Raw genomic sequence first — 18,134 nt, forward strand, 5'->3', positions numbered from 1 at the left:
CACACTCTTCCGACACACCAATGCAGTGAGTGCAAGGAGAATGAGGCCCTGGTTCCCGGGGAAAGGAGAGCAAGTAGGGTGGATGCATGTTTTGGGGCCTTGGGAGTGGGTGAAGGGGGTACAAGGTAAGATTATCTCTGAAACCAGTGGTCAAACTTTGGGTGTGAACTGTTAAGAAAGGACCATACATTGCTGTTAGGATATCTGTAAGGACTAGGATGTCAGCAGAAAACATCTGGACCTTGTTACATTTGATGGTCTTGCTCCTTAGCTCCTCAATTGACTACTTCTAGGGTATCCATTCAAATTCTGCTATTGCAGCACATTCCTAGACCTGAGGTCGGCCCTGGTCACTAATTGGTTAAGAGGAAGCCCCTTGTTTGAAATGGAGTCTGCAAAGTCAAGTCCTTGCACTACCACTATCACCATAGATAAAAGATCAAGATTTTAAATTCCCTTTGGTTGTTTCCTAGCTATAGACTTCAAAGGTGCTTTTCATTGTGCAAAAATCATTTGCTACAGTTTTCTGGGTAGAAGAAAGAGTGTTAATGCTTTCAACCAGAATCATTTTCAGCATGAGTATACTGCCATTTCTAATGCGTCTAAAACTTATGTTTTCACAAACTCAAAGAAGTCTTACAAGTTCCAGGAAATCGACCTGGATTCACCTCGAACAGGTCAGATGCACCCCAATTCCCAGGACCTAAACAGCTTATGCCTCCCCACCTTTCCCTGGTCTTGACACTCCCCTCCCCTCAATTACCAGAACCTAAGTAAAACATTTTTCCCCCTTAACTTTGTCCTCTTCTCCGCCAGCACTTCATCAGGTCCAAGAGGCACCGGACAGTTCCACGGAGCCTGGACAGCAGTGAAACAACCAGTACCCCAGGACGTGGTCAGCAGCCCAGCTTTCTCAGGTCCAAGATTTCGACACCCACAAATCAGCAGGAAGCAGTCTTGAGAACCCAGCGCCCCCATCCTTGTTCCATCTCTCCAGCCCCTAGCCAAGCTTCATAAAAAAGCATATTTATTTTCACTCGGAATGCAGAGGTAGGCAGATCTTTGCGTTCCAGGCTAGCCTGACCTACAAAGCAAGTTTTAGGATAGCCAAGGATACACAGGGAAACCATGTCTGGAAAAAAAAATATGTATGAGTGATTGGCCTCCAGTATGTATGTATATATGTATATACTGCATGGGTCTCCATTAACAGGGCACTAGATTCCCTGGAACTGGAGTTACAGAAGCTTGTAAACTTCCTGTGAGTGCTGGAAACTGAACCCTGTGTCCTCTGCGAGAGCACACAATGTTTTAGCTGCTGAGCCCGAGGCCCCTCCAGCCCAGTGTTTTAAGACAAGGTCTTACTGGGGAGCCTACGCTGGCATTGAACTTGTTATCCTCCTGTCTCGGCCTCCCAAGGGCTGGGATTATCTGAGCCTGCCACCAAGCCCGTCTGAACAAGGTCCTCAAGGCCTGTGGGGCTCATTACCCTTGCTAGCTAGGGAAAGTGACAATGCACAGGGCTGGGCGTTTTGCTAGAGTGACTACTGATTGGCTCTCTGAATATATTCAGTGGATCAGAGATAGTTCAAGTCCAGAGGTCAGGGAGATATAATCACCTCTCCTGGCTCTGAGGAACAGTGCATGTCGGCTAGAATTATTGTGTCATTTCTGTCCATCCAGTCAGAGAGAAAATGTGGGGTTTGTCCAAGAAAACTGGTTCCATCTGCTCAAAGGGAAAAAAACAAAACAAAAAAGACCAAGGGACACAATCAGAGGTGTAGCCCTTAATCTATTTCCATTCCCACTGGCTCCTGCATACTATTATGTGCAGCAATTCCTGTCTTCATGCCTAAATGTATTACCGACTAGGCTATTACTCTACAATATATCTTTTTTTTCCTCCCTTCATGTTCTAAAACAGTGTGGTGTTGTGTTCAAAAATAAGTGAGTCACAGCCTTCTGAAAATTGATGGGTGTCAGCCGGTAGAACAGTTGGGAGGAGGGACAGGGAGGAACACAAACTAATGAGAAATTTATCTTTTTTTTCCCTTGAGACAGGGTCTCATGTAGTCCATACTGACCAAGGATAACCTTGAACTCATGATCCCCCTGCCTCTACTTCCCAAGCACTAGGGCGACATGTATATACAAAACGTGAATCTAGAAATTAATTTTATTAGGTTTTCACTTAATACTTGGTTTATACATGCCATTTTATATAATACTGTTTTGAAATTAGTTTAAAGGAAATTGTCTTTAAAATACATAGCTAAACTGGGCAATGGTGGCACATACCTCTAATCCCAGCACTTCAGAGGCAGAAGCAGGTAGATTTCTGTGAGTTTAAGGTCATCTTGGTTTACAGAAAAGCTCCAAAACATTCAGGACTACACAGAAAAAAAATCTTGTCCCGAAAAACAAACAAAAATACATAGTTAAACAATATTTTGAAAAGAAATTCTGCCTATAATTTTTAAAGCAAAACTAGCTATTTTAAAATTTTTCTTGGGTTATAATTAGATTTGTCTTATTTTGAGACAGCCTCATACTACATATAGTATGGGGTGGCCTGGAACTCATTATGTAGCTCAGACTGGTCTTGAAGTTGTGGCAATCCTCCTGCCTCAGCATCCTGAATCTGGGGTTACAGGTGTGAGCCACCATACCTGGCCTATAATTAGACTCTCTCTCTGTGTCTCTCTCTTCATATATTTAACCTTATAGGACTGGGAAAGGTAGCGATGTACACAGCCTTACTCTTTGCGGAATGTGTCTGGCCTGAGCTGTTGCAGCAAAAGTAGGAAAAGAAGATCCAAGAAGTTAACGCCTGAGAGAAATGTCCTCAAGGGACTCTGGGTGTACTCCTGAGCCTTCCCAGTGGTTCAGTCTCAAATCCCAGTAGTTCTGGGGAGAGAAAATCTCCGCAATTGGGGAGGGCAGGAATCATCGACTTCGAACTGGTTCAAGCAGAACCCTCCCCAACAACACAGAAGTGAAACTGAGTCAGGGACATTAGTAAGAGCAAATTTACCCCATGTCAACCGATGTCAAAACTGAAGAGCGGGCACTTCGCTGGTAGCTCGAAGGCATGCCAAGTCACAGCCTATAATTTTCAGAGCCTGGTCAGCCAAATCCTGAACTTTAATAAAGACTGCGTGGGAAGCAGGTGGCTTATCAAGGCCTCCAGAGATAAGGAACTCCTCTGCAGGATATGAGTGGAGTCAAAGGTGAGCGTCCCGTGTGCGTTTGGAGAGTGATTTGTGCTGTATCTGCGGAGCCGCCAACAGGCTGACAGCTTCTAAGGTGCAGCCGGCGCCGGCACCGGCCACGTGGCCCAGGCTGAGAGCCAGGGGCGGTCCTGGGGGGCGGAGCTTGCGGAGGCGCGTCGGGCAGAGTACGCCTGCGCAGGCGGGCGGGGCGGGGGCAGGGCGCAAACGGAGCCTAGCATAATAAAAGGCACGGGGCGGAGGACCCGCTGGTGAGCTCTCAGTGCGCAGGCGTGGGCTTTCTCCTCTCGTCCGGCTGCAGAGTGTCGGGGCTGCGTGGTTGCGTGTGGCTGTGCAGCGGTGGCGGTGCGTCTCGGACACCATGAGTGGCTTCAGCCGCGAGGAGCGCGCCGCGCCCTTCACTCTTGAGTACCGCGTCTTCCTAAGTGAGTGGTGGAGGCGCGCGGCCCGGCCGCCCATTCATTCCAGACCTCTCGGAGCAAGCGGGAGGGCGGGCGGTGGAGCCGGCGAGGGCCTCCATCCCAGTGCCCACCGCGATCGCTCTCTCCATACATCCGAACGTGGGCCACGTGGGAAAGGAAACCACTGAGTCACCCTAAGAAGGTGCCCGGAGGTGACAACAGTCGCCGTAAGAGGATTGCTCTCAGAGCATCGCGGGCGGGAGGGCAGCGATTTTCTCAAGACCTTAATTCGATCCCGAGATGGATCGAGCCCTCCCCGGTGTTCTTGAGATGGGAAACTGAGGCCCAGGTCTTGCCGGCTCGGTCCTCGATGAAGAGAGCTCCTGTCTCGTGCGCTCGAGCCTTCTTGAAGCAGTGATGGCTGGGTGTGCTCCCGAGGAAATTGAAAGCTGTGCCTCCCCAGGCAGACTGGTGACGTATAGCTGAGGAGCAGGAGGGAGAAGAGCCAGGTCCTTAACCCCGGTGCAGGGATCCCTAGTAATTCCTTGCCCTCCACTCAGAAAGGTGGAGTCGCTCCGCCTACCAGGTCGTGCCACCTTCTGCCTTGTTGGTACTGGAAGCTACCTATCTGGGGCTTCTCTTTCTCCCAGCCCCCAGCTTCTAGGTATACATTTATGGTGCTAACTAAAGACTTTCATTTTGTAACCTCTTTACGGTTCGTTCGGAAGTGATGGACAAGGGTATCGTGGTCTGAGTGGATGAAGGACAGGGCAGTGGACGGTCCTGGAAAGATGACCAAAGTGCCTAGCAAATCGAAGTCTGGCGGAAAGGGACAGTGAACTCCTAAGCTTATACATCTCATAAAGATTAAACCACCGGGGGAAATCCGGGAAGGGTGGGCCTCACTTTAATTAATTACAGAATTAAACAATAAGGACAAAATGTAAGAACTTTGGTCTGGAAATAGTGTTGGCTCCAGAATTAATCGGTGTAACTTAGAGTGACCCTTTGGGCGAATCATTTGTCTTCAAGCTATATGCACAGAAGAAATACCTTTTTAAACTTAGATAATGTACTGGCGGTGATCATTTGGTTGTTAGTTGGGGGAAAAGCCACTCCTTGACTTTGGACTAGGCTAAAGTTTATCAAAGGGACTGTCTGGAACGTGGAAATACTAATAATTTAGAACCACTGTGTAGTTTAACTAGTCTGGATCTCTGAGCTTTTTAAAAATGTTAAATTTTGAGGGTGGTAATGGCACACATCTTTAATCCCAGCACTAGGGGGTGGGCAGAGGGAGTCGGATCTTTGAGTTCTGAGGCCAGCCTGGTTCCAGGACAGTTCTGGCTATCCCACAGAGAAACCCTGTTTTGAAAAACAAAACAAAAAGTTTTTTTCTTTTTTCTTTTCTTTTCTTTTTTTTTTTTTTTTTTGAGGGTGGTGGTGAGGTGGGGCCACAAGGTTTCCTGATCGGGTCAGCCTAGTTTTAATCTTGGCATCCTGCTTCAACCTCTCAACTACTAGACTAATAGGCCCAGGCACCACGCCTAACAGATAGCTTCCATTCCTAATAGAAATAATTTTAATTTTCTTCATAGTGTTACATTTTCCAGTTTCTTTTTTTTTTTTTTTTTTTTTTTTTTTTTTTTTTTTTTTGGTTTTTTGAGACAGGGTTTCTCTGTAGCTTTTGGAGCCTGTCCTGGAACTCCCTTTGTAGACCAGGCTGGCCTCGAACTCACAGAGATCCGCCTGCCTCTGCCTCCCGAGTGCTGGGATTAAAGGCGTGCGCCACCACCGCCCGGCTCCAGTTTCTTCAAAACAGATAAAAATCCAGTTTGAGCTGAGGACAGTGATGCATTCAGCCCTACACAAAATCATAACCTTGAAACCTTATGAAATTAATTTTGCAGTTTTGGGGGTGTGTGACTTGTTTGCAAGGTTCTCTTTGTGAGCCTTGTGGGTGACAGATGTGCTTGGCGATGAATCACAGAGTAGCAACTAATGGAAAGGACCCTTGGAGATAATGGATGTTCAAGGTCTGCTTTGATTTTTAGGCTTGAAGGAACACAATGGTGCAGACCTGCTTCTTAGGTTTCCTGTAGAATGGAAGGGAGGGTTTTGGTTGCTTGAGTCACGTCCCCAGCTCTGAGGAAGTTTTAAAACTACGCTTGTTTTCTTGTTTATTTCTTGGGGCAGGGTCTTATGTAGCCCAAGCCTGCCTCAAACTTACTATGCAGCCAAAGGAAAACCTTGAATTCCTGATCCTCCTGCCTCAGTCTCTCCAAAGCTCGGTTACAGGCATGTGCCACCAAAAGAATTACTTTTCAGCTAATGATAGTTCGTTCTATAGAAATTGCACGTGAAGAAGTCATCGTGGCTAGATCATTCTTACGGAAAGCTGTTATGTTGAAGCAGGTCTGAAGTGTCACCTAAAAGAGCATGGATTTCTAAGTTAATAAGTTGGTTGGTCTCTTTCCAGTAGGGAGTTCACCAAAGTTCTGTAAGCTGCTAGCTGTAATAAGATAAGTCAAAAGCAATTTGATCACCTTTTATATAGTAAACCCTTCAAGGCTGGGGGTGGGAGGAATACAATTAGGTGCTTGCTCTCGTAATAGGAATTAACACCACTATAAGCAGAAAGAACACGTAGGGTGAAAACCCGGTCCTGGGGAGGAATTGGAGAATATAAAATATGCACTAGATGTTTGTTTTTAAACAGGATCTCTCTTTTTCTCTCTAGCCCTGGCTGGTATAGAACTGATATGTAGACCAAGCTGGCTTCAAACTCCACAGAGTTCCTCTGTCTCCTGAATGCTGTCTTTTTGTTTTGTTTTGTGTTTTGGTATTTTTGAGATGACAGGGTCTCTCAAGTAGCCTGGCCTAGGTTGACTACAACCTTTCTCTGTGGACAAGCATGACCTTGAACTCCTCATCTTCCCAATTTTCTCAGCTGGAACGTGGTTTCCTAGTTTTTGTTTTTCCCCTCCAGTATGAGGACTGAGCCGCAGGACTTGCACATGCTGGGCGATTGTTTTACTGCTGAGTTCAGGAATAAAATCTTGATGCTTTTTGTTTGTTTTTTGAGACAGGGTTTCTCTGTAGCTTTGGAGCATGTCCTGGAACTAGTTATTGTAGACCAGGCTGGTCTTGAACTCACAGAGATCCGCCTGCCTCTGCCTCCTGAGTGCTGGGATTAAAGGCATGCGCCACCACCACCCATCAAAATCCTGGTGTTAAAAAGTGCTTTATAACAGTTTATATTATAACCATTCCTAACAGTTTTTCTTATTTATTTTTCAGAAAATGAGAAAGGACAGTATATTTCTCCATTTCATGATGTTCCGATTTATGCAGAAAAGGTAAGAATCCATGTCATTTGAATATGGTCCTTTTTCCTTCCTTCCTTCCTTCCTTCCTTCCTTCCTTCCTTCTTTCTTTCCTTCCTATTCTTTACATATTCTTGGATATCCTAGAACTCACTCTGTAGACTAGGCTGTCCTTGAACTCAGAGATTCACTTCCCTCCATCATGGGATTAAACTCCTGTACCACCACGTCTGGCAAACATGGGCTCTTGAATTAGATCCTGAGTTGTATATAATGAGTTTGCTTACATCTCAATAAACACTTGAAATACTTCTGCTGTCTTCCAAAGGTATGTGGAGTAAATGAGAAGGCAATATTAAACCATGTCATTGATTTAAAGAAGCAGCTAGAAACTGATGAAAGAATAGAAATAGAAGTTGTTAACTGCCTGTTTGTGTGTGTGCGCGCGTGTGTGTGTGGTCACAGTATGTGTGTTTGGAACTGAAGCTTTCCTACTGTGTTAAGGGTTTCAGATAAACCAGGTAGCACAGAATCTTGATTGTGGAATGTTTATTAAACAGTAGAAATTCAGTGAGGACAAGAAAACTTAGTACTTGTTTAGTAGGTGTTAATTTGCAAATCGCGTTAAGAAAGGTACATACACAGATCTGAAAAGAAGCGTCTGTTCTTGTACACCAATCAACTGCAGGAATCTGACTTTAGCACAGATTGGTAGGTTTACCACAAGTTAGTAAGAATCTTGAACATCCTTCTCTCCAGCCCAGGTTTTTATGTTTATATTACAGCCGGAGAAGTTTTTACTGTCCGGGAACTTGACACATGGGAGCTCTGATTTGCTTTTCCACTATTTAGCTTTTCCTTTAGGAAGTATGGTTTGCATCTAAGACAAAGCTTTTTGAATTGTAAAAGTTTCCCTCATTGTTGAACTTAATTAATTTTATTTATTTATTGGGGGCAGCGGGGTGTGTGTGTGTGTGTGTGTGTGTGTGTGTGTAGATGACGTGCAGGAGTTGATTCTCCTACCATAGGTTCTGGAAATCAAACCCAGGTTGTCAGACTTGGCGACATAGGTGTTTACCTGCAGGGTCTTCTCATGGGCTCTCATTGGCCTTTAGCTCAGTGTTAATACATGATCCGTGTAGACTCCATAGCACATGTAGGATAATCTTGTCAGGGTAAAATCTTCACCTCGTGCTCAAAGCGCTGCTGTTCTCTTAGATGGGAATAGACCTATAGGGCTGGTGAGATGGGTTGGGATAAAGAACACTTGCCCTGGAGGAAGATAACCGACTTCTGACCTGTACATATGTCATGTGTGCATACACGTACACACACAGATTGACATATACATGCAATAACTTTTAAAGTTGAAAAGAGTGAACTGGATGTATATACATTGAGTTATACTTCTACTAGGAAGTGTGCTGACATTGGGACACACTGGCAAGAAATCCAATTTGTAGGTAGCTTCAGAGGATCCTGTCTGACCTAGACCCCCTTCCCCTTTGGAGGCAGTGGAGCAAACAGGCCAATTATGTGGTGCAGTTACCGAGGGACCTCTAATTGGATGCCTTCCCCTGGGGGAGCCTCACAGTTGCGTCTATTCAGGTTCTCTGACTTGTTCCTTATGATTTCCTGAAAGTTGATATGAGTTGCTGGATCCTCCTCATCCAACTGTCTTGTTTGGTTAGCGTGAAGTATCTGTGTGTGGTCTCGTAGTATGCATGCCATACTGTATGGCAATAATCCCTTGGGCCCTACTTAGTCACGAAGACTAGGAAACAGGGAGTCTGGGTTGACTGCTGGTGCCGTTCATGGCACATGGGTGTGCTGAGAAGGGAAGTATCTTGTTAAAGAGCTGGTTTTCCACGTTCACAAGTGGCTGGACAGTGTTCTAGCCAAGGATCACTGTAGTGTGGCTCCATAGCAGTTTTAAGACACTCTGAAATAGGAAATGGAGATGGCATTTTGGTGTCCTGCGGAACATCACTTCTCAGACGGTGAGGTCTTGTACACCTGTTGTCTGTGATGTCATTATTTAATCTTTTTCAGAAGAGTACAAGACTCCTGTGACAGTGATCAGACCATTAGGGCCTTCCAGTTTCTGTTCACTGCCCAAGAAGCCGGAAAAGGTTCTTTTGTTTTTTAAGGAAGTTATTTAATTGAAATATAAATAAGGGTGTGAGTGACAGATGTTATTTTAGATTACAACAAAAAAGTGACCTGACCTATTACAAAAGAGTGACAGTGTAATTTTATCTTATTTTTTAACTTAAAAAATGTACAGTCTGTGTGTGTGTCTGTGTGTGTGTGTGTGTGTGTATGTGTGTGAAGGCACAAATGCCGTGGGTGTGTGTGAAGACAAAAATGCAGTGTGTGCGTATGTGTGTGTAGGAAGGCACAAATGCCGTGTGTGAAGGCACAAATGCTGTGTGTGTGTGTGTGTAGACAAAAATGCAGTGTGTGCGTGCATGTGTGTGTGTGTGTGTGTGAAGGCACGGATGCCACAGTGCACATGTGACAGTCGGGAAACGACTTGGTGGAGTCAGTTCTCTCCATCTTGTATGGGTTCCAGGGATCCTACTCCGGTTGCTAGCTTGTACAGCAAGTCCCCTTACCTCATGAGGCCTCTCCCTGCCTCTTCCTGAGCCACAAGAGTCTAATGTAAGTGTCCATGAGTAGTTTTTGTATGTAGTTGTAGGTTGTGAGGGTATATGCCTCTTAACAAGTGATGGTATACTTTTTTAACAACTCAGCTCCTTGGCAGAAAATGCCCAAAGACTTAGAGCTTTTATCCCACGTCAGGACTCTGAGGATATGGGGTTTGCTTTGGCCTTAGGCAGCAAAGCCAGCGAGATCAGGAAATTCTTGTAAATCAGGTGTCCTGCTGGATTCTGTCCAAACTCAGTGGGCAGTAAAGGGGAAGGCAGGGACTTTACTTGATTTTGTTTCGTCTTGTTAATTGTAGAAATGTCCTTTGTGTGGGAGTCTGTTTCAGTTTCACATTTAAAAGCAGTTGTCACTGAGAATGTCTTCTGAGACAGCATCAGAGATTAACAGAAAGCAAACCCAGAACAATGTAAAAGTCAACCTGCTGTGAACAGTACGGGACACTGGGTAGACAAAGATCAGTTTGGTTCTGGTTTTGGATTTTATTTCCTCTTGTTACTGAGGGCTGCTTACTAGGGTGTTACACTGTGATGGACACACACTCCACCACTAAGCTGTAGTCTTAGCCCTCTTTATTTTTGAGACAGGATCTTATTATGTAGTGTAGCTCATTCTGTGTCCCAGGCAGGGTTTGATCTCACCATCTTTCTGTCTCAGCCTCCCCAGGAGCTGGGATTAGAGGCAATTTGATCAGGCCCATTCTGTACAATGAAAGTTGACCTCAAACTACTGATAGCCCTGGCTCAGGTTCCTGAGTTTCCATTTACTCCCACCAGGATTACAGGCATACATTACCACACCCAACCAAGATCCACACCGTAATGCTCAACTCTCATGACTTGCTACCATAATTTTAGGAGTTTGGTGTTTCTCTGGGCTGTCTTTAAGTGCTCCTGTTGAATACTAGTACTGATGGTGGACTTCTGTTTCCCGGGCTCCTGGTGGGCCTGTATAAATATGAAGCTGTCTCTTTTCTTCCACTGCAAAAATAAATAAAGCCAAGCTTTTAATTAGATAGATTGAATGCTTAAATACTTAGTCATTACAAACAAGGCAAATTTGACAGCCGAGAACACAAAATCTTCCTTGATTTGTAAAGAAGAGAAAATAAAAGGTATGGTTAGAGTATCTAAGCAAATTTCGATCATTCTGTAGTAGCTGTGAAGAGGAAACAGGGCCTTGCTTGGTCTTAGTTCACCTGGCAGATGAAGTTGTTCCTTTACACAGGGGCCTAAGACCGTTTGTGTTTCTGACTACAGGAGTGAGTTTGACCAGCCTATAGCCACAAGGCAAGGGAGCTCCATTCCAGCCCCCTCAGCTAAACACTTGGAGTCTCAGATTTCCGGGCAGTTTGAGTTACTAGATCAGATGTGCTCACCCAGTAAAGCCTGTGCAAGTCTATCAAAGCCTGAGAACCTCAGAAATCTGAAACATTTATGGTCCCCACCGTCTTTACAATCATTTATGAGAGCAGATATGTGTAGGAATGTCCCTGCCGTGGTCAGGTCAGAGGACACTGTAGAATCGTTCTCTTCTACCACATGGGTTCCAGGAATTGAACTCAAGTTTCCGTGCTTGCTGGAAAGCATCTTTGTCCCATGAGCCCGCTCAGCAACCCTGCGCCAAACATTTTGCTACCAGAAATTTGGTATGCGTATTTTTTTTTGTTGTTGTTGTGTGTTGTTGTTTTTACTCTAATAGGGTTACTCTCTTGACTCCTAACAGTTTGTTGAGCGGTAGTCTTCTGATCAGTATAGATCACATTTTCTTTGGTTGATTTTCTTTTTCTTTTATTTGGCATGGCAGTCACAGAAGAGGCACCTGCTCAAGGTTACAACTCCGGATGAGTAAGCGGCACAACAGTGTCAGCTTCGGTCATTATTTTTCTCAAGTGGTCTCTCACCTTTCAACAAGATAATTCAGAAATTTATCTACTTTTTTATTTATTTTTTAAGTGTGTATGAGTGTTTGCTTGCATGTATGTACTGTCTGTGCACCATATGTGCCCGCCTAGAGACCAGAAGATCCCCCAGGACTGGAGTTACCGATGGTTGTGAGCCATCTTGTGGGTGGGTACTAGGAATCTAACCTAGGTCCTTTGAAAGAGCAGCCCATCTTGACAGTCTTTTATTTACCTTTAACTTCTTAGAACACATCCTTCTGTAACGTAATCTTAAGTGACTGAAGATTAAAGGTTAACTCCCCTGTCACTCAATGAGCAGTGAGCGAGGGAAACTTTCCAGAGATGGTGAAGCCTGGTACCTTTGTGAGAGCGCCATCATCAGGCTGAGTGTGGTGGTGCACTCCTATAATCCCAGCCGTTGGAAGGCTGAGGTTGAGTTTAAAGCCAGCTGGGTCTACATAGCAAAACCTGGTCTGAAATCAAGACCAAGTATGGCTACTGGGCAGAAGCATTTCCTTATAGATATGGTGTGAGCGGGCAGTATTAATTTTGGAGGCAGGGTCTCATGCAGTCCCTGCTGCCCCTGTATTTGCATGTAGCAGAGGACTCCCTCAGCTGCCTCTGCTTCCCAGCTGTTGGTTACAGGTGTGCAACACCACCCCTGGGTGATGAACTAAGAGTCCAACTCAAACCCAGACCCTTTATTCACGCTAGGCAAGCACACTGCCAACTTGAACACATAAGTTGCCCTCATTTTGTTTCTGAGACAAGGTCTCATGTAGCCCAGGTTTCTTCCAACCTACGACCAAGGACAGCCTTCAACTCCTGATTCCCCTTCCCATCTCCAAAGTTCAGGGATGATAGGCATGTGCCATCAGGTTTGGCTTATCCGGTGCTGGGGATAGAACCCGGGTTTTCATGCATGTTCAGTAAGTTCTTTAGCAACTGAGCCATACCCCAGCTTTTAAAAAATTGTTTAGCTTTGGAGTAGAATTCTTTTCTTACTATTTTTTGAGGATTTTTTCCTTCTGATTTTTCTCCTTTCTGTTTTTATAGTCTGTAATAGTAGGCAATTTTAGCATCTTTGTGTATTTAACATTTAATTTCATTAACGTGTTCAGTGTCGTTCCCAGGCTCAGGTCAGTGATTCAGCTCTCCCTGGTCATGGTCTGCTTTGTTGCCCTTGAACTCCCATCTCCGGTCACAGGCTCACACTGCTCTGCCAGGCACTGCCTTTTTTTTTTCTTTTTTCAGGAGTGAATTCTTTCCGTGATATTTTTGTTTTTTGAAATAGGGTCTCATGCAGCCCAGACTAACCTTGACTTGGTGCTGAACTTCCAGGCATTTGTCGTGTCCAGGCATTATATGCCATTCCTTAGGGGGTGGGGGGAGGACAAAGAGAAGAAAAATTTACCGCCAAGTTTTTTAGGCTCTCATTTAATCTTTCATGCTGCAACAGCGCCACCTTGTGAACCTTTGGGATATTGCTCCTGAGACCTAAACCCTTTCTATTTTGAAACTCTTGTCTTTGAGGGGGAGGGGGTGAGACAGGGTTTCTTTGTAGCTTTGGAGCCTGTCCTGGAACCAGCTCTTATAGACCAAGCTGGCCTCAAACTCACAGACATCCCCTTGCCTCAGCCTCCCGAGTCCTGGGATTAAAGGCATGCACCACCACCGCCCCGTGAAACTCTTGTCTTTTTTTGTGGTCCAGGATAGGATAGCTTCAAACTCATGATTCTCCTGTTCCCGCTGCCCTTGTTCTGGGGTCACAAATGGGTGCCACATCTGTCTGAAAGGTTTTACCTAAAAGTAATTGCAGATGGGTCATGGGTACCCTCGTGAAGGCTGTAGACGGAAATACTTCAGTTCACAGCGAACTCACAGATCAGACAACTCAGTGCTCAGTTTCAGCTAAAGAGCCTTTGTCAAATCCATATCTGACTTGATGTGTGCATTTCTAAGCTGCTGGCATCTAGGAATTTTCGCTTGTGAATGTATCATTAACTGAAATGTATTATACCATCTGAGCTATAATTATACTAGACCCCCTACCAGTTAAAATTTCAGAGTGCGCTCCAATCATTAATGTCGTCGAGCGGCTAGTTATGTTTGGAAGGCCTTCAGAAAACAGCCCAGTTTGGAGAATCACATCAGTAATTCAGCCGATTGATGTCGACATTGATGCTGAAGCAGGCCCAGGTTCTGGGCTGGTTCGGGGTTTGTCTTTTTGTTTTGGTTTGGTTTTTGTTTTTTTGAGACAGGGTAGCTTTGGGGCCTGTCCTGGAATTAGTTCTTATAGACCAGGCTGGCCTCAAACTCACAGAGATCCTCCTGCCTCTGCCTCCCGAGTGCTGGGATTAAAGGCGTGCACCACACCGCCCAGCCCAGGTTTGTCTTCCAGAGCTCCTCTCAGGAACTCCCACACCTCCTCTGAGGAATTATAGAACACTGAAGGGAATGGCAACAGCCTTTGGAGGTGACTTTCCTGAAGACAGCCTTCTCCAGAGAGAAATTTTCTTATATTTGTTTTAGAATTATCCCCTCTTTTCAGAAAGGTTCTTTGGAGAAACTCCCAAATACTTTCTTATGAAAAATTTCAAACACAGGAAAGTTCAGAGAATTACTTAGAGTGTTGGAACACCTACCACCTGATTCCACTCTCTGGGCTCCTGTGTTTGCTGTCTCCATCTACCGCTCTCTCCTACCTTTTGTTGATGCCTTTAGCTTCAGTTGTCAGATGGGATTAATTGGCCTTTGGAGGAAAGAGTGGAGACGCTGAAATAAGAATGGCAGGGTCTGCTCTTCTCACCGCCTCTGTCTTTCCAGGATGTATTCCACATGGTGGTTGAGGTCCCACGCTGGTCAAATGCTAAAATGGAGGTAAGAGATCATCAGACGTGTGTATTAGCTATGTATGGGTGTGTCTGTGAGTGTGCCGTGTTGTATGTTGAGGTCCCTGTGGAGGCCAGACAAGGGTGTAGAATCTGCTGTAACCCAAGGTACAGGCAGTTGTGAGCTGCCCAGCATAGGTGTTGGAACTGAACTGGATTCTTCAAGAACAGCAAGCTGTCTTAGTGCTGAGCTGTCTACCCAGCCCCCGTCTATTAGTTTTATATAGCCAACTGATTTGCATGAACATGAGAACCAGCCATACTTGTGGTTCCCTGTGTCTCGTCTCAGTCTGTTTCCCAGGTATGTCTCCCACTCACCCTAGCTAAACTTCCTCATGTGCTGGCGACAGATATGCCCTGACTCTTCCCCAGGCCACTGCCTCTGATGACCCAAAGCCAGTGTTAGTGTTTGCTTCTCTTTTTCTTATTTTGTCTTGCAATAAGCTGTCCCTGTGTAGCCCAAGCTGGCGTTGACTCCTTTCCATCCTCCTGCCTCAGCCCCCCAAATGCTGGTCTTCCAGGCATGTGTGGCCATACCCATCTCCTCCCCCTATACCTACCTGGATTTACTAATTTATTATCTTCCTGTATATATACATGGACGCCAGAAGAGGGCACCAGTTATTAACACAGATGATTGTGAGCCACCATGTGGTTGCTGGGAATTGAACTCAGGACCTCTGGAAGAGCAGCCAGTGCTCTTAACCTCTGAGCCATCTCTCCAGCCCTGTCTGGACTCCTCTTTAGCATCTCAGCTAGGAAGAGCTTTCTGGGCTTTGCTGAAGTTTCTTTCTTTGTTTGTTTTGTTTTGTTTTCCAAGACAGGTTTTCTCTGTGTAGCCCTGGCTGTCCTGAAACTCGCTTTGGAGACCAGGTTGGCCTCGAACTCGCCGAAATCCTCCAGCCTCTGCCTCCCAGGTGCTGGGATTTAAAGGCATGCACCACCACTGCCTGGCTGAATTTTGTTTCTTTCTGATGGCAGATGACATAGCTGCCTTTCCTTATTGACACTCTCCTTATGTCATTTGGATGTTGTTGTTGTTGTTTGACACTAGGTCTCTGTCATCCAGTTGCTTCAGACTCACTATGTAGACCAGGCTGGCTTCCTACTTACAGGATCTGCCTACCTGTCTCCCAAGTGCTGGGATTAATTAATTAAAGGCCTTTCTCACTCTGCTGAGCTCCGTTAGATTGTTTTTAAACAGTTACGACACTTGCATGCTCTCAGATGTTTGAATAATAGAAAGGAATACTGAAGTTGGATAATATGTATTTTGTACTTCTCCTAAAATTCTTGTTTTTTTTTTTAAGTCGCTTTTATTTGTTTTTAATAATTTAAGCACTTGTATATGTGTGTGGATGCTTCTATGCTGGCACACCTGTGGAGGACAGAGAACAACCTGTAGGTGTGGTCCTGGGGATCGAATCCAGGTAGTCAGGCTTGGCAGCACGTGTCTTTCCCTGCTGAGCCATCCTCCAACACAGTGCTTTTTCTCTTTACTGCTGGAATTTATCCCGGCCCATGTTACTTCTTCCTTTCTGCAATTAGTAAATTTTTTTTTCCTTTCTTGAGTGTTGTGATACACAAGTATATTTTCTGTAATAGTTACCGTGGAGCCATTAGTTCAGTTATCAATGTGTTAGGGATGAAACAAGTAATTAAGGTGGAATTCAGGGACATATATACATAATTGTTTCCTCAGATCCTATTCAAGTAGTGTATCACAGCCATCTGACCTTTGTTTCAGATTGCTACAAAGGATCCCTTAAATCCAATTAAGCAAGACGTGAAGAAAGGGAAGCTCCGCTATGTTGCAAACCTGTTCCCTTACAAAGGCTACATCTGGAACTACGGGGCCATCCCTCAGGTATGTCTCCAAGGTTCGCTGAAGATGTACTTGTTTAGCTTAGTAAAAATTAACTTGCTTTTTTGTTTTGTTTTGTTTTGTTTTGTTCTTTTGTTTTTGAAGGCAGGGTTTCGTTATGTAGTAGCCTTGGCTGTCCTGGAACTCGCTCTGTAGACCAGGCTGACCTCAAACTCATAGAGATCCGCCTGCCTCTGCCTCCTGAGTGCTGGGATTAAAGGTGTACTCCACCACCACCTGACCAAAATTAATTTACTTTTGTTCAAAAGTTTAAATGCAGAAAATATTTGCTATCATAGAGCAGAAAAGCATTGGGCAGAAGTATAACATTTTAATGCTCCATTGAATAGCTTATTTCCAAGGTTAGCTAAAAGGAATATGTTTCTGTTTAAATTCTGACTTTCTGAACGATTTCTCTCTGCGGACTGTTTGTAGACTACAATCTTTATAGATCTAGTAGCATGTGTGCTAAGTCAAGAGAGGATGGGTTAGCAGTTAAAGCCTTGCTTTCTAGCCAGGCGTGGTGGCACACACCTGGGATCCTAGCGGGATAGCCATCAGTTTGAGGAGACCATGGTCTAGATAGCCAGTTCTAGGATAGCCACAGCTACATAGTGAGACCTTGTCTCTGCAAACACAGCTAGAGCCGGTGAGATGACCCGGAAGTTGACGCCTAACACAAGTGTGGCAGCCTGAGTCTGATCCCATGTCCCGTGGCGGAAGGAGAGAAGAGATTGCTGCACTTGTCCTCCAACCTTCATGTGTTAGCCACGGCACGCATCCCCACACAGAATCACACAAAACACATACAGTCTAAAGTGGAATTACACAATAGCAGCTTGGGTTTCTAGTCAGATACCACATATACATGCAATCTCAGCATTCCAGAGGCTGAAGCAAGACCAAGAGTGTGAAGCCCAGCCTTAGGGCTGGAGAGGTGACTCAGTGGTTAAGAGCACTGGTTGCTCTTCCAGAGGTCCTGAGTTCAATTTCCAGCAACTACATGTTGGCTTAGAACCATCTGTAATGAGATCTGGTGCCCTCTTCTGTTGTGCAGATGAACAGGAAGATAGAGCACTCAAATAAGCTTTTTTTTTTTTAAACCCAGCCTGAACTTTAGCAACTTTCTTGTCACACACACACATTTGGGTCCACGGGGGTCACAAAAAGATGGGGACAGACCACCAAGTCTAATAAACCATAAGCAAACTTTATTCCAGGAAGGAAAAAAAAGCCACCACAGGGCTCAAAAAGCTTACAGCTAGCTGAGACCACAGTCAGAGATGAGTTTGTACGGCTGTGGCAAAGGCCGGTTTCTGAACCCACCTTCTTATAGTAAGGGGCACCAAGCATTAGGTCTGAACAAAGGAATTTTTAAAATCTCGAGGTAAAACTCAGATACAGATTGCCTTACTTTACAGTCTTCATTAACAGAGCTTTTCAGGTAAACTAGTGTTTGTACTTAATCTGTTGTCTTCCCTGGTATTTCCTGGTAGCGTTTACTGAAGCCCTGTGCTCTCCCCTTTGATGTTACCAGTTTCACATAGCAAGGAAAATGCAGAACCCAGAGGTCACGTATGTACCCACCTCCTAAAAGTTAACTCAGCTCGTATCCGTCCTTGATCACGGGTGGCTGGGGTGTCATCTTAGGCTAATTCTCAGTTTGCGAAAGGTGCTTTGGCCTTGCAAACAGAGTTAAGGGCTGTAAAGCGGAGTAACCCACTGTTAACAGTTAATCTTTAAGCTGCCGAGAAAGCTGCTGACAGCTTGCTCTCATTCTCCTAGGCTTACTTACAACTTTATATTTCTTTATTTCTACATTCCTATTTCTTCAACACAAAACTACACC

At 45.0% G+C, this 18,134-nt stretch overlaps 1 protein-coding gene across 1 annotated transcript in view; it reads left to right on the top strand.

Moving 5' to 3' along the window:
• Positions 1 to 3,455: 3,455 nt before the first annotated feature.
• Positions 3,456 to 18,134, top strand: part of Ppa1 (inorganic pyrophosphatase 1) — a 29,080-nt gene continuing 14,401 nt past the window's right edge. Inside the window, exons 1-4 of the mRNA XM_057751124.1 lie at positions 3,456 to 3,655; positions 6,932 to 6,990; positions 14,357 to 14,410; positions 16,169 to 16,288. Of these exons, the coding sequence (XP_057607107.1) occupies positions 3,592 to 3,655; positions 6,932 to 6,990; positions 14,357 to 14,410; positions 16,169 to 16,288 (297 nt within the window). The 5' untranslated portion in view covers positions 3,456 to 3,591. The remainder of the gene's footprint in view (positions 3,656 to 6,931; positions 6,991 to 14,356; positions 14,411 to 16,168; positions 16,289 to 18,134) is intronic.

Source organism: Chionomys nivalis, chromosome 19 (assembly GCF_950005125.1).
Source record: "Chionomys nivalis chromosome 19, mChiNiv1.1, whole genome shotgun sequence".
Classification (NCBI taxonomy): domain Eukaryota; kingdom Metazoa; phylum Chordata; class Mammalia; order Rodentia; family Cricetidae; genus Chionomys; species Chionomys nivalis.